General features: G+C 39.5%; 1 protein-coding gene across 1 annotated transcript; it reads left to right on the top strand.

The window, feature by feature from the left end:
- The first annotated feature begins 1 nt into the window (after position 1).
- On the top strand, positions 2 to 13,008 carry CZH9orf85 (chromosome Z C9orf85 homolog). Its single transcript, XM_054397344.1, has 4 exons — positions 2 to 103; positions 8,083 to 8,189; positions 10,720 to 10,833; positions 11,799 to 13,008. The coding sequence occupies exons 1-4, from the start codon at positions 2 to 4 to the stop codon at positions 11,974 to 11,976; spliced, it is 501 nt and encodes a 166-aa protein (XP_054253319.1). The 3' UTR covers positions 11,977 to 13,008.
- Positions 13,009 to 22,082: the final 9,074 nt, after the last annotated feature.

Genomic DNA, 22,082 nt, shown 5'->3' with positions numbered 1-22,082 from the left:
GATGAGCTCGGAGAAGGGAAATGTGTCGCGCACGCGGCCCCAGCGCTACCAGAACGCGCGCGCCTTCAAGAACGACAAGTACGACACGAGCGCGCGGCGCAAGGTAGGCGGCGGGGCGGCCCCAGGGCCACCTCGGCCTCTCCCGGCAGAGCGTTGGGGCGGGGAGGCACGCGACAGGAGCGCCCCGTCCTGAGACGGAGAAGAGGTGTGGGACGGAGCAGCGGAGGGGCGTTACTGGCGTTTGGTTCTGAAAGCGTGCAAGGGAGCCGCTGCGGCCTGCCAGGTGCTCGTGAAGCGATGGGGTGTGCGTGTACGTATTTGGGCTGGGAGATCTTGAATAGCTTCAGGATCGCAAGAGAATTCATGCAGCAACATGGAAACCCCTTCATTTTAGTGCTGGGAGAAACCTTTGGTCTGGGTCTGTCCAAAAAAATGCACTGCCGTGTTAAGGGAATAATCCGAAGAAGTAATTTCAGCTGGCTGTCACCTGGCCGTATGTGTTAGGCTGTTGCATATGCAAATACATTGTGTGATACCTAAATTATGACATGAAAGACTCTCCTTAACTCAGAGAATTATTTAAAGGAAGACTGAAATAAAGCAATTACTTCTGTGCAGTAAGTAAACTTACCTGCAATGTTAGGCTTGTGACTTCTTGAAAAGTTTTTGTTTCCTTAGTGACTATGTAGTCTTTCTTCAGACATCTTAACATTTTGAGAATTTATTTTGAACTCCACCAATCACCCATATTCTTTGGAGACAACTTTAAAAAGTCATATTTGCTTTCATACACAAGGATTTCAAAGAATCTCTAGGGGGTTTTCTGAGCAGTTATATAGAAAGGTATTTTCACCTGTTTTATCAGTGCTTTTGCTACATAAGTTATAGAATCATTTAGGTTGGAAAATACTTTTAAGATCAGAGAGTCCAACTGTTGACGTAGCACTCAAATCCACCACTACACTATGTCATTAAGCACCATTTTATATATATAAAAAATGAAAATATAGAACTATTATTAAGGCTGGATATTTTTACACTTGTGTTACAAAAGACCAGTGTTGTCCTTTGCTGCTGTTTGCTTGTTTCTAAGCAAGGAAAAGGAAATGGTTTCTTGGAACATGCTCTGTGCTTGTAGTTGTGCAGTGCAGCAGAGGATGAAGACCAAGCAGTAGGCCTGAGCAGTAGCAACATGAAATGGGGATGTTTTGGTTTACAGTCTAAGCTGAAAGAGATGAGTAAAAGAAAACATCAGATGTGCATTCTAGAAGAGGCTTTTCTGGTGTTACTACTGTTCTGTCAGTATCCCTTTAACTCAACCTGATTTGAATTGTCAAAAAGAACTGAGAGGATGGTAAGAAAGTTGTAAAGAAAGCAATTTCACTGAAGAGGCTTGATTCTTTTTTTGTTGTTGTTGTGTGGGTTTTTTGTTTGGTTAGGTTTTGTTTGTAATTTTTTTGTTGCTGTTGTTGGGTTTTGTTTGTTTTTGTCTCAGTGTTGTAGCACTGGTTGTACAAGTTATACAGGCTGCTTTCCTGGGGTGCTAATTGTTGCTTATTGTGTGAGTCACGGCGTGATCCCTGATAGTGTTTTCCTGTCTGGCTTCTACACACATAAACACACAAAAAATATCCTAGAGAGTTGGTCTCTTAGGAAGTCTTCAAAGAGAAGCTGAACTCTGATGCCAGTTTTGTAAGTCAAGTCAGTCACTTTAATACCACATGGCTGTTTTTCTTCCCTTTTAAAATATTTTATACCATAGGGAGCTGGCTGTACAATACCATTCACTCAAAATACTTTTTCTTAAAACTTTTGAATGTAGCCAAGATTTATGGTAGGTATAAACTGTTACATGGAACTGTTTATTTTTCCTTTCTGTTTTGAGTGAATGATTTCATAGCTTCATAGAATGGTTTGCATTGGAAGGGACCTTAAAGATTATCTAGTTCCAACCCCTCACCATGGGCAGGGACACTTCCCACTAGACCAGGTTGCTCAAGGCCTGGCCTTGAACACCTCCAGGATGGGGGCATCCACAACCTACCTGGGAAACCTGTTCCAGTGTCTCCTCACCCTCTCTGTAAAGAATTTCTTCCTAATGTCTAACCTAAATCTACTCTCCTTATGCTTCAATCTATTCCCTCTCATCCTATCACTACAAGCCGTTGTAAAGAGTCCCCTCCTGGCTTACCTCTAAGCCACTTTCAGATACTGGAAGGCTGTTACAAGGTTTCCCTAGAGCCTTCTTTTCTCCATGTTGAACAGCCCCAACTCTCACAGCCTGTCCCCATAAAGGAGATGCTCAAGCCCTCTGATTGTCTTTGTGACCCTCTTCTGGACCCACTCCAGCTGTTCAGCAACTATCTTATGCTGGAGGCACCAGAACCACCACTACTCCATGTGGGGTCTTAGGAGAGCAGAGGAGAGGGGGAGAAACATCTTGCTCTCCCTGTCAGTCGCACTTCTTTTGGTGCAGCCGAAGATAAAGTTGGCTTTCTGGGCTGCAAGTGCACATATCTGGCTCATGTTGAGTATTTCATAACTGACACCTGCAAGTCCTTCTTGAGATTGCTCGCCCAGCCTATATTTGTGCTTGGGATTGCCCCAACCCAGGTATTTGGGTAATTGCCTACAACAGTGCTGGGTAAGTTTGCATTCTAAGATGGCCTGAAGAAGAAAGAGCTAGAACAGGTTATGGCACTACTGAATCTCGGAATTCATTTATGGGTGCTTGCTTTACATAGCACATTCCCAGCTGTTAGTGGCACTGATCTGAGGAATATCCATTATGTGATGTGAATATACATTTTATGTAAAGTGTATTACATAACTCAGCAGGGAAGCTGGAGTAGTTCTGGAGATGAAAGCAAATAGTGTTCAATGAGAACATTTAGAACTCCATTGTAATAAGATGGTGAACCGCAAAGTGATTCATATTTACTCTGAAATGACTGATCTGTTTCTCCCTTTCTCTTCTTGTTGATGTGCCTGAGATGATCATTCTAATTTCCCTGAATTTCAGAGGTTATTAACTCTGAACCCCAGCTTCAACATGCTGTTGATGTTATCTACCAGTTCAGCTGTTTGTATGGATAAATAACTTGTTTTGGTGAAGGCACTAGTCAAGATTCTGGGAAGACAGCAGGAATGGTACAGGTGAACAGAGAGATTAAATGCTGAGTCAGTAGTTGTGACTTGAAGATCAGAAGGAAGATAAACCAGTAGCCAGCTGGAATTGTAAGATAACTATATAAGAGTTTGATTAACTTCTGTTCTTGCTGCAAGCGTAGCTTGGTAGGCTAAACTCTACTTCCTAGCCACCGCGGTGTTTTGGGGTTCAGACCTGGATTACAGCCTTTCATGTAAGAAGCAGCAGCAGCAGCATAACATCTATCTGGACTTTAACTTGGGATGGGAGGGGTGGGGTTGTGGTGTGTTTGGGAAGGTGGGAGAATGAGGCTGACCCTGTGTGTATTGAGTTCTTTGTGGTAAAGAAGATGGGTGTTGATGGTTGGTCCTTCAGAGTGTATACCTTCTCTTGGAGTTACTTGCATGTTGTGAGACCCATGGCCACTGCTCTGAAAAACCTAACTGACTTGATCTCCCAAGATGACCATTTGGAATTTGGCTGAGAGAAAGCTTTTTATTTATCACATATTTGAAGAAGTCCATAGCTATAAACCATAAAGGGGCCTTAAATGCTAGCTGTATAGCCATCCATACATAACCAGTGTGGATGTACAGAAGACTTTAAAGCTTTGATTAAAATGTTAAATATACTTCCATTTAGAAAGAGGTAAGACTTTATCCATGCAGAAAATGTAATTTAAAGTAATACTGATGCAATGTGGGAGCAAGTGAAAATCTTTGAGGGATTTGAGTTCAGCCTGTGAACTGTGTATTTGAACCCTGAAAAGCTCCTGCCTACTGTCACAGTTTGTTAGTCTGCACTGATCTGTTTTAACTGCTTTGTAGTCACTTAAAGATCCTGTGGAGCTTAGGAGTGGCATTAAAATTGCATTCATTTACAGCAAAATGTGTGATCCCTAGTAGCAGTGAGTTTGCTTTCAACAGGGTAAATCAAAATACCCATCGGTTCACATGTAATTAGAAACTTCCAAAGAGACAGTGAGGCTTCTTTGAAACCCCATCATTACACCTTGCTTGTGAGTGCTTTAATGCTAATTTAAGATGGGGATTATTTTGTGTGCCAAGTTAGTAGGTGTAGTGCATGTGTTTAATACATTCTGAACTGCTTTGGGCAGGTTGTTAAATGATTAATAGTGGATTACATGAGTGTGCAAAGGGTGTTGTTTTGTTAATGCAGTTGGCCTAACTGTGTATATATTACACACATGGAATATTTTGTGACTGTATACTTTAAGACTGTTTATGTATGTCGATTGCATAACTGCAATTTCTTTGAAGAATATGTAGATATACTGTAAACAGGGGATGAGTTGCACTTGTCCTTGGAGGGAAGTATACCAAGAGAGAAGAGGAAGGAGCTATTGACAAAACAGGGAAATGAGTGTAAAAAGAAACAATAGAGAAACCTGTTGCAGAGTCTAACCTGTCAGGGTAGTTGTCACACAAAGAAGTCCATTTCAGACCATAAGCAGTATCACTTGTGTATGAGAGCTAACTGCCTACGTAAAAGCTATATAGAAAAGTTGGGAGGGAATAATGAAGTTGACAAACTTTATCCAGGTCTTCGAGGGTGTTGTTTTTAATAACCTTCAAGGAAAGTAAGCTATTAAATAGATAAGAGGAAGAAAATACTAAGAAATGGAAGTGTAAACAATGTACAAAATGTATTAAAAAGTTAATAGAAAAAGTGATCAGCATAGGGATTTCACTGACAGAACGAATAATTTCCCTATTCTGACTGGGAACTGAGGTACTGGGAAAGTTTCTCTTGCAGTTTGTTGGAAGGACGTACTCTCAGATTTTTTTGGGGTGATCTCAAAAATCCGAAAAGATACCTTATCCAAATCTTTAATTAGGGACAGTTTTCTTTGCCTCTTCGAGTCTATGTTGCTTTTGAAAGTGATATAATTGTCAAAGGAAAGTATAAATTTAGTAAAACCACAATAAATTACCAACTTGTTTTAGTAACATCTAAATGTTAGACATATTTTTTTGAGAGGGCAAGCATAAGTCAAGGTTAAACTCTCTAAATCTCCTGCTTTACAAAAAAAAAAAACCATTCTCTATTGACTTTCTAATTCAACAGCCTGTTAGAAGGATTGTAGCTCTATCATATAGGGATCTGCTGAGCCAATGATTAACCACACCACCCCACAGTTGCAAGTATCAACACTGAGTTAAAATAAATGAAACTGCTGAAGAGGAGGAAGAGACTGTGCTGTATTTATGCTTGTTAGAAGAAGGAAATAAGAACTTAAAAAGCTGTAATCTTTCTTCCAATTGTTACTTTCTAAAGACCTTTTCCAGTGGTGAAAAAATGTGTTAAAATAAAGGGAGGACACATCTTTGGATTGAGGGCATCAGATAGGGTGCAGGGCTTTGTTGTTCCAAGCAACCAAACCCAGTGATACTATCTTTATGCCATGTGACTAGTCTCTTGACCTTGCTATGAGGTGAGATTTTCAGGCAAAGATTTAAATTAAGAATAACATGAGAAGGCATTGTGAGAATTTGGGATGGCCTGTGATTTAGTTTGTCTGATAAAAAACAACAACAAAATCTAATTGACGTAAAATTCTTGTGGGTTCCAGAGCTGATGCTAAGCATATTGGGAGAGGAAGAGCTTTATGAAGCTCCATTAACAATTATACATGTTTTCTTGTTCCACAGAAAATGTTTAGCAGAATTTGTAGTATCTGCCTGTTTTCAAGCTTTGGATTTCCTTCAGATGAGAGGTGAAAGTAGTTCCTGTTTTGTTTCTCTACATTGTTTATGCCACATGGAGTCCTGAGCATGGCCTCTTGCATTCCAAGTGTATTACACATTGATGAGCCTGTCTCTGCATCACTTGGTAATAGGACGCCGGTCCTCAGCCATGATACCAGGATGTAGTATTTGAAATGAGGTAGCTTTCAGCAAGGAAGCTAGCTACCTACCTTTGGAAGGTCAGCCAGCTCTCTTAAATTATTGCAATCTTTTGGTGCTTATTAGGGTCTATCTTATGAATCTAAAAGTAGTTGATTACAATAAAGAACACCTGGGAATACAAATGACAGTGTTTGTGTCTTCCAGCCTTCCTCCCCTTCACCTTCCCCGCCCCCCCCCCCAGCATTACTTATTAATGCAAATCAGGAGAGTGAGAACTGGGAAGTTCAGGCTAATTTGCAGATTATTATAAGATTATTTAGACTATACTACTTGCAGTCTTACTTTGCACTAGTCAAACACTGAAAAGAAGGCTTATCTCCAAATTGTGTGAATTTTGAAAGAATGAACACAGTCAGTGCTGACAGCAGTTTGAATTGCCAACACTTTAACAAATATCTGGTGAGAATTTACCAAATATTTTTCTTCTCAGAAGGTTTCCACATTAGCCAAGTATTTGTATTTCTTGGAAAATTTAATCCACACTGCATGACTGACACCAGAACCACAGTTTTGTGTATTCATCATTCAAGCATTCTGCAAAACTTTTTTTTTTTTTTTTGAACATTGTAAGCCTATATTCAATCATTTGGAAAAAAGTTCACTATCTTTCAAATTGAACCAGCCAAAAAGTACCACTCCTTCAGTCAACTGCACTTTGGGAAAACCTGTACTGAATGGTTGAAGTAAAAACAGAAATATTGGAAACGAAGTCCAATATTACAGTCTCACACCTAGGTAGCATTTCCGCTGCCACATTTTTCAAAATAGAGTAAGACACTGTAATTTGAAAGGCAGCCTTGTTCTTTTGTCTTGAAGTAGAACTATGTGGAGTAGTAAGAAGATCCTGTGAGTCATAAAACCAGGAAATTACTTCAGAAGCTACTGTACGCATAGAATAATTTTCCAGTTTGTTTGTAAAAAAATAACATTAACTGTAGTCCAACATTAACTGTAGTGTCTGTTCTGATGAACTTTTAGTAGTCTAAGAAATAGATGTGGTTTAGATAATTTTAGTCATGCAATTTTGGTACAGTAACCATTTTAAAGTGGCTTACAAAAACAATAGAACGGTTTTGGCTAAATGTGGTGGGGTTTAATTGTGAAATACCTATTTTTAAAGTTGTGAATGAATACACATGAGTGTATGATAAAGTTACTGTTGGATGTTTTAGATAGAGAAGAAATAAAAATAGATTGAATATAGAAGTATATGCTGCTTGTTATTAATCATAGTAGTGTGGTTTGATACTACTTCCCATCTCAGAAGGAATAACTTGTCTTCTGCACATAGTACTGTCCAGTTGATATTTTGTATTCCTGAGGAAAGTAAACACAAAATGTTGTAGAAGATCTCAAGGTAAACTTTACATTGTTTTGAAAATGTACCATAGAATGAATTAACATTTTGAGCATTTTAGCTTATATATGAGGCCAAAAATGTATTTCTTTTTCACAAAGGAAATGTATGTGAAGGAGACATGGAATGATTTAACTGGAAATAGTGTGTGGATTGTCCTTTATTGTGATCTGAGGAAAAAAATCCTGAGACTACATACTTAAAGCATGTAGCATAAAGGTAGCTTGAGCACTAAGAAGCTAAATGTCAAGTCTTGCAAGTTGTCATCTTTAGATAAAAACTGTGTGATTCAGGGCTTATCTCTACTTAAATCTGTTTTGCAAGATCTCTCGAGGTGAAAAATTGCTACTAAGATATCTATAGCAACCTATTGTCAACAATTTAATAAAAAAAGTACTAATATTAACAATATTAAAATGATCATGATAATAATAATGAAGACTACTGCAAGTTAAAAGACTACCTCAGTACTCTTTCCACTGAACAACATTACCAGCAGTAAATACTTACAAAATGTTTATGTTAATATCAAACAAACGTCCTTGTAAATATTGTATCAATTGCATGATGAGTGGAAATGCTTTCTAAGCAAGATTATACTCATAAACATAGGAAATATTCAATGCATTCTTGCTTCATTTATTCAGAAAATAAATGCTAAGCTTCATGATGGAGTGTGCCAGCACTGCAAAGGTATCTTGGAGTGGCGGGTAAAATTCAGCAAGTACAAACTGCTATCAAAACCAAAGAAATGGTGAGTTAAAGTACTTTGTGTTAATCACTGGTAGTATAGTTTGTGAGCTTAATGGCAAATACTATAGCTTTGGAAGCACACAAGCACTATCTACTAGTGTATGGCATCTTCAAATATGAAGTCTGTGATGACAGTATGTTAATTTTCTATTAAATTAGTCCTTTATCTTAGCCTTTAAAAAAAAAAAAAAAAGCACAGTGGAAAAGCAACTGCTTCTCTCTTCACTGTTAAGATGTTTGAACTGTGAACCTGTATGTTTCCAAAACTGTCAGCGTATCCTGAATGAAAAGTCACACTTGAACCAATTGTAAGATGATTTTCTAAGGTCTTATTGCAAGTCAGTTTTAGAGGAATCTGCACATCCCTTCACTGTTGTAGTTCACAAAAACTGTATAGTAAAGAAATGAGAGGAAGGCTTCTTTTTGTGTCATACGGAAACTGGTCAGCAGCACTGTTCTCAGCATTACTGAGGCCTCAATTCCCTCAAAATGTTTGCAACACATGTATTTCGTTATTTCTTAATATGTTTCCTCTTTTTATGTGCAACTATAATACTGAATATTAAACGTCACGTTTGCATACAGTTCTGTAATAGGTGAGTTTGAATAAATGCCTAACAGAGACAATAAATACCTTACATTTGCAATGTATATTTTTGTTTCAGTGAACTATTTCACACTTTCATATATAAAAAAAAAAGGTGGAAATCTCACTGGTTCTCAAAATAAACATTCTGGATTCTATGCACAACAAATAAGGGTGGAATTTGACTTTAACTCTTTATCAAATGACTGAGTGTATATTGTTTAAAAGTAATGAGCTGCAACAAATCGTGCTAGTGGATCTGTTCCTTTGGCTCTGCTCTGTCTATCCCCAAAGGAAAAAAAAGCATGTAAATCAAAGGAGCAGTGGAAATAGAAAAAGTGGCATTGTGGGACAGATGCTTGTGACAGAACAATATTTTTTAACAAGTAAATTGGGCTGTAGACCATTTTAGCGCTACAGGGGAAGGCTGCTTTCCCAGCTGACAGCACTGCAATGGCCGATCGGGCTGCTGTTCTGACAGGGCAAGACTATGAAGGTTTTTAATGAGTGAAGCTTCTAGGTGAAGTTAACACAGTTATAGAGAATTACTAAAAATGCAAGTGTATGAAAAAAATTCATTTCACAGGCAAGAGGAGTGGAAGGTTTCTCTGTACCTCAACTTACTTTAATTTTTCTAACATCTTCAAAATTATGATTGTTAGTAAACCACAAGTTATCCCTACTTTACTTTTATTTCAAAAATTTAATTATAACAAATTAAAATATTTGAAAACAAACCAAACAACTACATCCACATTGCATTCATGGTGGCCCTGTTTGGTGTTAAATGGCTCAGAAGAGCTATAGACCTTATTTTCAATGCTAATGGATCTGAACATAGAGAAAGGGAAAAAAAACCACAACGAACAACCTGCTACAAAGATGCTTTGGTGACATCTGTTTTTTTTTTTTTTTCCTGAGGAAGAGGGAAGACTGTAAACATTGGGCAGTTCAGATTTTGGTTTTGGGAGATGTGTCCTACAGCAATTCTTGTGATTTTACAGTTTTTTAAGGAACCAGATATGCACTTCCTCACAATGAAAGCTTAGCAGAACCTAAATGAATACAGAGAAGGGGGTAGTGCTTAAGAATGAGATCTGAGAAAGCAACTAAACATTCTGTTTCAATAGATGCTAGTTAGTGCAGCTCTCCTTATAAGCCATGCAAAAATACTTGGTATTTTTCTTCAGTCTGTTCAGGTCAAGTCTGCAAATCCACTGTTAGAACTGTATGCTAAATCTTTCCTGACAGACTTTTGTGTGCCTGAGGAACCAGGAAAGAGTATCTTTTAGAACAGCTGCGTTACATGGGCTGTACAGTTCCAGGTTCTGTTCACCAGAAGTAAACAACTTAAAAACTGTCAGCTGAATGCTAAATCATAACATTTTAGAAATTACTTAATCTATAGAGTTTTATAATATCCTGAAAAACAATAGCCAAAACCCTTCTATATAATTAAGTTGTTCAGAATGCAGTGCCATGTTGGCTTGTGTTCACAGAAAGCAATGTCCAGCACTGTCTCTGTTTATACTCTTTAGAAGTTCAAGAAGAAAATATTAAGGTGTTTGAATTGGAAAATTTTGTTTGTAAAATACATGCATTTTTTATACCATATTCTTACTTTCTTTTATTGTTAAAAGAATCAGCTGTGTAGCTTTTAAAGTAAAACTACCTACTAAAAATAAATAGATTTCTTTTGTCCCTTTGAATATCAAAAAAACTTGATTTCATGGGTCTTTTGTTCTTGTTTGAAAAAAATTAAAGGAAACAGAAGACAATGATTTTTATAGTGCTGCTTGTTAAAACACTGACAGTTTAGTATGAAACTGCTTATAATATGTTCTTCCTCTTCTGACGAATATGTCTATATTGTCTTTGAATACTACATGTTTACTGTGTCCACAAAATTATTTATTTTTTAATGATTTTTTTTTTCTCCTTACAGTGTAAAGTGCCTCCAGAAAACTGTAAAAGATCCTTACCATATTATTTGTCGACCATGTGCTGGTAGATTAGAGGTCTGTGCTAAATGTGGGAAAGAAGAAGAAATAGTTATTCCGTAAGTAGTTCATATGTTACATAGTTCTAGTACTGCACTGTTTCTTCCTCTTTTAATAAAGCCTGTTTGGAAACTGCTAAGAATCTGATGTGCTTTATGCAATAATGTGAATAATCCTGACAGGAAGCAGTAGGAGTCATTACCCTTATTTTCTTCTGCTGAAACTAGGGCTGAAATGTCCATTGATCTGGGGCTGGGCCAAAAAAAAGTCTTAGTTGGATAAAACACTTTATTTTAGTACCAAAGGGTAAGTTGCATATCTTCCTTAGGAACAAAGTACTTCAAAATGGATTTCAGTATAAGGCACCCCAAAATACACATAAGTGAGTTTATTGTTTGTATTTTGTCTGTTACTAGTGAATGGAAAAAATAAACATGGGCTGATACTGAGCTACTGCAATATATTTTATCAAACTTTTGATTTTTTTATCCTTTTACTGGAGTTTTCTCGTTATTGAGCATCCTGTATTACTTGAACATAGGAAGTTCTATCTCAATGTGGGGAGGAACTTCTTTATTTTGAGGGTAGTAGAGCACTGGAACAGGCTGTCTGGAGAGGTGGTAGAGTTCCCATTTCTGGAGTCATTCAAAAACCACCTGAATGCTGTCCTTAGCAACCTGCTCTAGGTAGACCTGCTCCAGCAGAGGGGTTGATCTCCAGAAGCCCCTTGCAACCCCTATAATTCTGTGATTCTGTATTAATTGACTAGTTTGTGACGGTTGGCCAGCTTACTTACAGTTGCTTACTTGGTCAGACTCTTGATATGCTTTTTTTTGCCCCCTAGACTTTCTCTTTTACTGTCTTTTATACCTTTACTATTTAATATGAAAGTAACTGGGTTATTATGCCTCTCTTCCTCCTCCCTACATCCTGCCCTTTTCCATCCCTGGAAGAATATTCTACCCTACATCCTATTCTTCTTTGAAAGAAAAAACAGTTCAAAACATCATCTTGCTTTTTGCAGGATTGATAAAGAACAAGACAGAACTGAAAGTGTGATTACTAAAAATGACCGAGAAAGCAGTGGATTGGAGGATGAGCTGGATTTTAATGCAAACTTCAGTAGTGCAGAAAGTGATGAAGATTCTGTTGTGCTTGAAGAACAGTTCAGAAGTTTGAATTTTGAAAGGACAGAGGCCTAAAACATTGAGTTTATGTAAGTGATTATATGCAATTAAAAGCAGTTAAGCAATGTTAAACTGTTCTGAACTGTTCTGAAAATCTGTTCTGAAACTTAAACTGTTCTGAGAAGCTGATTTGACATCTGAGGTCCTTGCATATAAATGTTGACACTGTATAATTTGGGGTTTGAATAAATTATTTTTTTGTTTGGTAATAAGAACAGAATTTCTTGTGAAAATATTCAGAAATTGAGTTTTAAAGCATAGTTATTTCTCACATACATGTAATAACTTCCTGTTTCTCTGGAATAAACCCTCTGTTGTTGTTCCAAATTCAGTATTACATGACTGTTTAATGTCACTTGGAAATCTACATGGAAGTCTACAATAAATACAGAGTCTTCTCATAAAAAGAAAGAGCTAAGCCAGCTATAATAATATGCTGAAGAAAGAAGTTGCAAATTCTGTCAATGAATTTCCAAACAGAGTCAAAACAGCAAGTGGTCATTATCCTTATGCCTGCTGTTTCTTTTCTGTGCAAATAGAAGAGGGCCTAAATGCTATCACCAGTACAGTTCTTGAGCAGCTAATACTAATTTACCATATACAAGTATACATTACGAATTTGTGACCTTGTTAGTAACAATGTTTTGAAAAGAAGAAACCTGAAGACTTCTTGGAATTTCTCAATACAGGTCTCTGTCATACTCACTTTTCTTTTGGCTGCAGATCTAATAAAGTTTTCTCAGATATGAAGACATGCAGTATAATGGTGCCTATACAGTTACTCTCTTCCTGATTTTCAGCTCTTTCTAAGGGTGTTTCACTGTGGCGAAATACCAAAACTTTGTCCTATGGGTAGAGATAGCCACCTTGTGGCTGCTGTAGTTGCCCTGAATTTTAAGAAAGAATACAGTTGCTGTATCTTCTGGATATATGCTATATCTTCAGCTATATATCTGGAGTACTAAGACATTCTGCAGTCAATAGCTTCTGACATAAGGGATAACTTTATTATATAGTATTGACAATAACAAGCAACAGGAAAATTCATCTAATCAGTAATGAAATAGTTCTTGCTGTTTTTTCTTAAAGATGCTCATTAATGCACATACAGCCTAAAGAATAAGCTTTTTCTTTTGTCTTTATTTGGATTTATCTTTAACTTATGTGGTGTACATTAACACACCCTTTTTCCTTTTCTAAAATATCTGTAAATTTGTTTCTTAAAAGCTAAACCATACTTTTATCATGATCTCAAAGGTTGGTTTTTCTTTTTTCCTCTTTTTTTTTCATAATTTTTCAGCCTCATGTGGGTCTTTTGCATAGCTAGATTTTTGCTAAGTGTTTTGTGATAACCAGTAGCAATAAACTATCGAAAAATGTTCTGCTGGTCTTCTCTCTTCCAGTGACACATGGTGATACTTGTGACTTTCCACTAAGACAAAGTCCAAAGTTTACTGAGTGTTCTGGTGCTATTCTATTTCCTTCTGGGGTTGCTTATTACATTGTTGTTTCCAGTCAAAAAGGACTAGGATTGATGTCCCAGACAATCTGTCACCTTTCTCCACCCACTTTATAAACACGTTGTGTATAAGATAAACCACTGGTTTAGTGATTAAACATACCTGTTCTTTCACTTATCTGCAACTAATAAAACCCAAGAAATACAGAAGTTTAAAATTTGTAGAAAGGCAATGTTTTGTTTTGAAACAGTGAGTGAAGCTGCAAAGCACTGAAAAGTGTTTGGTGGTGGAAAAAGACATCTAGCGTGTTTAGAAGTGACTGGAAATAGGCCTGAAAGTCATGTCGCATTTACAGGCAAGTCCTCCCAACAGGACAGTGGTGACATCTGACTTAGTGTGACATCACCAGTTGTCCTGCCAGTTGGTGTCAATAATGACAGAGTGAATTTGGAATATCTGCCTCACACGCTGCAGATGACTCTTCTAGGGGCTAGAGGGCAGTTAATAAGTGATTTGGAGTTTGCTTCAGAAAGGGGTCTCTCTGAAGGAGAAACCATGAATGTCATCAAAAGTGAACTTGGCTTTTGAAAGTGACATATGTATGGGAAATGTCCTTTCACATGGAAAAAGTTGGTAGTGGCCTAGCCCTTTGTCCATAAGTGAGAGGAAATCCTGAAATTACAGGAAAGTGCGTCATGGAACTGGCAGGATCTGTATAATGAGAAAATAAGGTGAAGGACTCTTTTTCAAACTGGTGACACAACCCGTCGGTACTGAGGAAGAACAGTGCCACACAAGTAAGCAATGTTTAGCAAACAAAGCACAACTTAGGGAAAACACTCTGAAATTAGCATATTCATGTCATGCAATCAATGCTTTGTTTAGGTGGACAGTTGATACTACATCTGATGAAACTCTTGCTCTGAGTGAGAACAGTGCAGTGATGGGTGGCTGGTGTCTTAGCTCAACCTCTCTGAACACAGGTTTGTTGTAACTACTGTTAAACACTGAACTGCTGGAAATTACTGCTGCAACTACAACCATGTACAATGATGCTTGTAAGCCAGATTGCAGAATTTCTGACTTTGAGTTGGGCATATTTGCTATTTTAGGATTATTTTAGTGAAGACATCTCTAACAGGAATAAAAGAATAAATTTTAGTTTTCTTGTTTAGTTTTTTACTTAGAATATATACGGAATTACAGTAAGATACTTTTTTCTAAGACTTCAGTAGCAGTTCTGAATTTCCAGGTTTGGTTATTTTTTTTTGTGAAGAACTTGCTGAACAGAGGATTATGCCCGAGATCGAAAGTCATTGAAGAGATTTCTCAGAAAATCTCTAGAGTAGCTGCATAATAGGAACAGTCTTTAGAGTTCTTAATTGAGATTTTGGAAAGTTGCTACCTCTTCTTTCACAAAGAATGATGAATTGTGTTTGTAAACTTCAAAAGAGAAGAAATAACAATACCATCATGCCTGCAGGATATTGAGATGCAGTTTAAATGGTCTATCTCTGATGACTGGGAATTTCAGGAATTTAACTGAACCCTGTTGCTCCTGAAGAAGAGAATGATAGATGTTAATAATTAGTCATAGTCATCTGAAGAGTAAAGGTAATGCAGTGATGCTGTTCACACAATTAGATTCCTGCTGATTGTTCTTAGGAGTTACCAGTTCTCATTTGGTATGACTCAACACTGACAGTAATTAATTAGATAATGTACTGTCAGCATGTATAAGACAGGCATGCAAGATGATTCTTACTTCACAAGGGGAAATTCTCATAGATTTGAGCTGTCAGAATTTGTCATTGTTGACTTGTACAGGTTTCCAGAAAACCAAATTCCAGTATATAAGGACAATCCGGGCTCATTGCACTCTGAGTGGAGTCCAGTATGGACATCATAGTGTCTCCTAAAATAATTCCTTAACAGTCTTGTCTGTCAGAGTTCACAGGTATCTGTGAGACACTCTATCATCAAATATTTTGAACTGTCAGCTGGGACAAAAATCATTGCCCAGTGATTTAGTTCTAGTTTTGCATCAGCTGGGCTCTTTTGTTTTTATCTTCACTACTGTTTAATCTGTATTCCTTTAAAGCACTTCCACTGGAGAGAGAGAAATGTTTAAGAGTCAGTATTCAAAACAAGGTACAGTCTTGCAGTCACTCACAGTTTGTCTGCCTGCTTCTTTTCTCCTCTGGCTGAAGATAACACACGCCTGCATACTGAACTTGACAAGCTAAGTTTAACGAACCTCTCTCTGATTCTTGGCTTCCTTCCCTTTTGCCTGCTCTGGGAAAAGGGGGGAAGGGCAAGGGGCTTTGTTGTGTTTTTCTGTTGATTCTACATATTTGTAAATGTTGTGAATAGTGTATTTGTACATACTCATTGCATTTCATTATAGATTGTAGTTCTGCATGTGAATACAGCTTCATTTGCTTCCGGACTGAGTTAGCCTGGTTATTGTCAATGTGGGAGGGGGATATCAGCTCTCCGCTGTAATAATTTATATTTTGGCACTCCAACGCGAGACAATTTCTTGTATGATTTATTTCTGCTCAAATTAGGAAGCAAAATGAAGCTGCTTTGGATCCTGTGGCATACATTCTGTTCTGACTGTAGTGATTTATAAATGGGCTGTTTCTGCTATGATAGATAAAATTGTAAGATGTGGCATATAAACTATTTGGGTAAAGAACAAGCTGCAGAAAGTTGCACTGAGTACTGTTCTGGTTTTATTGGAATAGGGAAGTTATGGCAACCTAACTGCAAATCTGCCAGCAGAAGCATATGAATTTGCTATTCCTATTGCAGAGGGTTATGTGAACAAATGGAATCCTAAATTGATTTTTATGCTGTGCTTGAATCTGGTGTTTGCTGTTATAATCATTTGGCTGCTGGTAGCACTGTATGGAGAGAGACATGGAGCTATTTGTTCCAGTAGCCTGCACAGATGTAAAAGAAAACACAGAAGAGCTCAGAGAGATCTGGAATTAGGTTCGGATTCCAGTTATAGCTTACAGGTAACAAGTGTGGACAAGAGAAGGCTTATGAGAGAGCTGCCAATAGCTTTGGCTCCGAGCCAGTAGCTGCAGGAACTCTGCCAGTAGCTGCAGGAACTGCCAGAACCTGACATAGCTACCATGGTTACACAGGCAGCCGCCATTAATGAGGCACAGTCGTTTCCGCCCTCTGCTGCTAAAATGGAAGCAGCAGTGACTACAGGGTCCTAAAGAGTACCTGCTGTCTCTGCACAGAATCTCTTTGTACCTGCTGACTCTGCTGTGAATATGAAAGCTAAACCAGTGAATTTGGTTACTACTCTCACCAGAAAGGAGCCACGGGAGGAGGTGCAGAGGCTGCAGAAGGTGCAGGAGGAGGTCAGGATCCATCTGTTCAGGGACCCTCTGTTAAGAAAGATCCTTCTGATGACGAAGAGAAGGTTAGCCTTAAAAGTCTGGCAGACTTCTTGAGACCACACATGGATGGCGGAGATGTAGGACAGGCTATGAGCCCCAGTAAATTGGGAGGCTGCTGGAAGTGCCTCTGAACTCCAGGAAATTACACGAAGGCTTGAAGCAGGAGCATGGGGACAGCGAGTTCAAGAAGATGATGATGACAACGATACACAGTCAGCTAATGCACCCAGAGAGGAAATTAGGCACGTGAAGAAAGATTACATCAGAGGAGACACTGAGCCAATCCTGAGTTGGCTAGGGAGGTGTTTTGATATGGGAGCTCCTGCCTTGGTGGTAGGCGACAGCTCAGCTGTGCAGCTTGGAATGATGGCAAAGGACACAGGCATAGACAGGCATCTAGGCAGGTGCCTTGGTAAAGTTTCTCTGTGGGCACGACTCCTACTGGCAGTCCTTATGAGGTACCCCATCAGAGATGATTTACCATGGAACCCTAAACCTTGGAACATGATAGATGAGGGAATCAAGCATCTGAGAGAGTTTGCTGTGAGAGAAGTAATGTATGGAGATCATAATACACTGAATCCTGATGAAATTCCTGTGGGAACAGGCCTTGCCAAAAAGCTCATTAAGCTTGCTCCTCCTAATTATGATACCATTTGGCCAAGCAAAATTGTGGCAAGAAATTATGGTGCAGCACCTCTCACTGTTGGCCATTTCACTGACCAAATGAGGCAATTGGAGGATAGTCTCACACGTGTTTCTTTGGTTTCAGCCACTGAAACTCTGTCTGGAGAGATAAAGAATTGCATGAAAGAACTAAAGGAGGAATTTAAAACCTCCATATCCAACTTGATGAAGGGGGATGATTCTGATTCCTCTTCCTCCAGATGGATACAAGTTTCAGCTGTCAGGAACAGACGTCCTCCAAGAAGGCCATTCCAGAACAGGTCAAACCAAAACAGACAACAGAGGCAATCACGTGGCAGTATCTGGATAACCCTGCGTGATCAGTTTGGTGAGAACATGAACAGATGGGATGGTCAACCAACTTCCGATCTTTTCAGGAGGTTGCGGGAGCTGCAGAGGGGCAGATCCCGAGGTAGCAATACCAGGAGGGTAGCTGTCGCTTCCTCAGTTTCCCAGAACAACTCTAATAGTTCCAACAGTGATTCTAACTCTGGCACTGGATGTTGTGTCAGCTGTACACGTGGAAGTAATCCCCACAATTAGGGGTGCCCTGCCTTCCGCCAGGGGGAGGTAAGGGATAATGGAGATAACAGAATCTATTGGGATGTGTACATCCAGTGGCCTGGCATTTCAAAATTTCAGAAGTACAGGGCCTTGGTTGACACAGGAGCTCAGTGCACCATAATACCATCAAATTATCAAGGAGGAGAATCTATAACTATTCAGGGAGTCACTGGTGGATCTCAAGAGTTAAGATAGAGGTTAATGTAAGTTTAACTGGGAAACAGTGGAAGAAACATTCTATTGTAAGGGGACCTAATGCACCTTGTATTTTGGGAATTGATTTTCTGAGAGAAGGGCGTTTCAAAGGCCGTAAGGGTTACAAATGGGCTTTTGGAATAGCAACTGTAGAAACTGATGGAGGAAAATTGAAGTTGTCTATTAGACCTGAGCTTTCAGATGAATCTGCAGTTGTGGGACAACATGAGATAGAGGATGTAAAGCTGCCGGTTGCTTCTCAAACTGTGCATTACAGACAATACAGAACCAACCATGACTCTTTGTTGCCCTGTCTACCTGGACTTCAGCAAGGCCTTTGACACTGTCCCCCACAGCAAACTCTTGGCCAAACTGGAAGCTTGTGGCTTGGACAGCAGCACTCTGCGCTGGGTTAGGAACTGGCTGGAGGGCCGAGCCCAGAGAGTGGTGGTGAATGGTGCCACATCCAGCTGGCAGCCTGTCACTAGTGGTGTCCCCCAGGGATCAGTGCTGGGCCCCATCCTGTTCAATATCTTTCTTGATGATCTGGATGAGGGGATTGAGTCCATCATCAGTAAATTTGCAGATGACACCAAGCTGGGAGCAGGTGTTGATCTGTTAGAAGGTAGAAGGGCTCTGCAGAGGGACCTTGGCAGGCTGGACAGATGGGTAGAGTCCAACATGATGGCATTCAACAAGTCCAAGTGCCGGGTGCTCCACTTCGGCCACAACAACCCCATGCAGAGCTACAGGCTGGGGTTGGAGTGGCTGGAGAGCAGCCAGGTGGAAAGGGACCTGGGGGTACTGGTTGACAGGCGCCTGAACATGAGCCAGCAGTGAGCCCAGGTGGCTAAGAGAGCCAATGGCATCCTGGCCTGCATCAGGCACAGTTTGGCCAGCAGGAGCAGGGAGGTCATTGTACCCCTGTACACAGCACTGGTTAGGCCACACCTTGAGTACTGAGTCCAGTTCTGGGCCCCTCAATTTAAGAAGGACATTGAGATACTTGAACATGTCCAGAGAAGGGCAACGAGGCTGGTGAGAGGCCTCCAACACAAGCCCTATGAGGAGAGGCTGAGGGAGCTGGGACTGTTTAGCCTGGAGAAGAGAAGGCTCAGGGGAGACCTCATTGCTGTCTACAACTACCTGAAGGGACATTGTAGCCAGGAGGGGTTTGGTCTCTTCTCCCACGCAACCAGCACCAGAACAAGAGGACACAGTCTCAAGCTGCGCCAGGGGAGGTTTAGGCTGGAGGTGAGGAGAAAGTTCTTCACAGAGAGAGTGGTTGGCCATTGGAATGTGCTGCCCATGGAGGTGGTGGAGTCACCATCCCTGGAGGTGTTCAAGAGGGGATTGGACATGGCACTTGGTGCCATGGTTTAGATAGGCATGAGGTGTAGGGTGACAGGTTGGACTCGATGATCCTTGAAGTCTCTTCCAACCTTCTTGATTCTTGATTCTAAACAGCTCCATGTCTCTCTCCATACAGTGCTACCAGCAGCCAAATGATTATAACAGCAAACACCAGATTCAAGCACAGCATAAAAATCAATTTAGGATTCCATTTGTTCACATAACCCTCTGCAATAGGAATAGCAAATTCATATGCTTCTGCTGGCAGATTTGCAGTTAGGTTGCCATAACTTCCCTATTCCAATAAAACCAGAACAGTACTCAGTGCAACTTTCTGCAGCTTGTTCTTTACCCAAATAGTTTATATGCCACATCTTACAATTTTATCTATCATAGCAGAAACAGCCCATTTATAAATCACTACAGTCAGAACAGAATGTATGCCACAGGATCCAAAGCAGCTTCATTTTGCTTCCTAATTTGAGCAGAAATAAATCATACAAGAAATTGTCTCGCGTTGGAGTGCCAAAATATAAATTATTACAGCGGAGAGCTGATATCCCCCTCCCACATTGACAATAACCAGGCTAACTCAGTCCGGAAGCAAATGAAGCTGTATTCACATGCAGAACTACAATCTATAATGAAATGCAATGAGTATGTACAAATACACTATTCACAACATTTACAAATATGTAGAATCAACAGAAAAACACAACAAAGCCCCTTGCCCTTCCCCCCTTTTCCCAGAGCAGGCAAAAGGGAAGGAAGCCAAGAATCAGAGAGAGGTTCGTTAAACTTAGCTTGTCAAGTTCAGTATGCAGGCGTGTGTTATCTTCAGCCAGAGGAGAAAAGAAGCAGGCAGACAAACTGTGAGTGACTGCAAGACTGTACCTTGTTTTGAATACTGACTCTTAAACATTTCTCTCTCTCCAGTGGAAGTGCTTTAAAGGAATACAGATTAAACAGTAGTGAAGATAAAAACAAAAGAGCCCAGCTGATGCAAAACTAGAACTAAATCACTGGGCAATGATTTTTGTCCCAGCTGACAGTTCAAAATATTTGATGATAGAGTGTCTCACAGATACCTGTGAACTCTGACAGACAAGACTGTTAAGGAATTATTTTAGGAGACACTATGATGTCCATACTGGACTCCACTCAGAGTGCAATGAGCCCGGATTGTCCTTATATACTGGAATTTGGTTTTCTGGAAACCTGTACAAGTCAACAATGACAAATTCTGACAGCTCAAATCTATGAGAATTTCCCCTTGTGAAGTAAGAATCATCTTGCATGCCTGTCTTATACATGCTGACAGTACATTATCTAATTAATTACTGTCAGTGTTGAGTCATACCAAATGAGAACTGGTAACTCCTAAGAACAATCAGCAGGAATCTAATTGTGTGAACAGCATCACTGCATTACCTTTACTCTTCAGATGACTATGACTAATTATTAACATCTATCATTCTCTTCTTCAGGAGCAACAGGGTTCAGTTAAATTCCTGAAATTCCCAGTCATCAGAGATAGACCATTTAAACTGCATCTCAATATCCTGCAGGCATGATGGTATTGTTATTTCTTCTCTTTTGAAGTTTACAAACACAAATTCATCATTCTTTGTGAAAGAAGAGGTAGCAACTTTCCAAAATCTCAATTAAGAACTCTAAAGACTGTTCCTATTATGCAGCTACTCTAGAGATTTTCTGAGAAATCTCTTCAATGACTTTCGATCTCGGGCATAATCCTCTGTTCAGCAAGTTCTTCACAAAAAAAATAACCAAACCTGGAAATTCAGAACTGCTACTGAAGTCTTAGAAAAAAGTATCTTACTGTAATTCCGTATATATTCTAAGTAAAAAACTAAACAAGAAAACTAAAATTTATTCTTTTATTCCTGTTAGAGATGTCTTCACTAAAATAATCCTAAAATAGCAAATATGCCCAACTCAAAGTCAGAAATTCTGCAATCTGGCTTACAAGCATCATTGTACATGGTTGTAGTTGCAGCAGTAATTTCCAGCAGTTCAGTGTTTAACAGTAGTTACAACAGATCCTCATCATCATCTTGAGCTCGCTGTCCCTATACTCCTACTGCAAGCCTTCATGCAATTTCCTGGAGTTCAGAGGCACTTCCAGCAGCCTCCTAATTTACTGGGGCCCATATCCTGTCCTACATCTCCATCATCCATGCGTGGTCTCAAGAAGTCTGCCAGACTTGTAAGGCTAACCTTCTCTTCCTCATTAGAAGGATCTTTCTTAACAGAGGGACCCTGAACAGAAGAATCCTGACCTCCTCCTGCAACTTCTGCAGCCTGTGCGCCTCCTCCCGTGGCTCCTTTGTGCTTTCTGGTGAGAGTAGTAATCGAATTCACTGGTTTAGCTTTCATATGCACAGCAGTGTCAGCAGGAGGAGAGAGATTCTATGCAGAG

The sequence above is a fragment of the Indicator indicator genome, chromosome Z (genome assembly GCF_027791375.1).
Source record: "Indicator indicator isolate 239-I01 chromosome Z, UM_Iind_1.1, whole genome shotgun sequence".
NCBI classification, from domain to species: Eukaryota; Metazoa; Chordata; class Aves; order Piciformes; family Indicatoridae; genus Indicator; species Indicator indicator.
This window is presented reverse-complemented; position numbering and strand designations above follow the sequence as displayed.

What these genes read in the sequence shown, in the direction of transcription:
- CZH9orf85 (XM_054397344.1), top strand. Translation starts at nt 2, where the DNA reads ATGAGCTCGGAGAAGGGAAATGTGTCGCGCACGCGGCCCCAGCGCTAC. An exon ending in ACACGAGCGCGCGGCGCAAG is followed by an intron (nt 104 to 8,082) that starts GTAGGCGGCGGG and finishes TCATTTATTCAG; the next exon opens with AAAATAAATGCTAAGCTTCA. An exon ending in GAAGAAGAAATAGTTATTCC is followed by an intron (nt 10,834 to 11,798) that starts GTAAGTAGTTCA and finishes TGCTTTTTGCAG; the next exon opens with GATTGATAAAGAACAAGACA.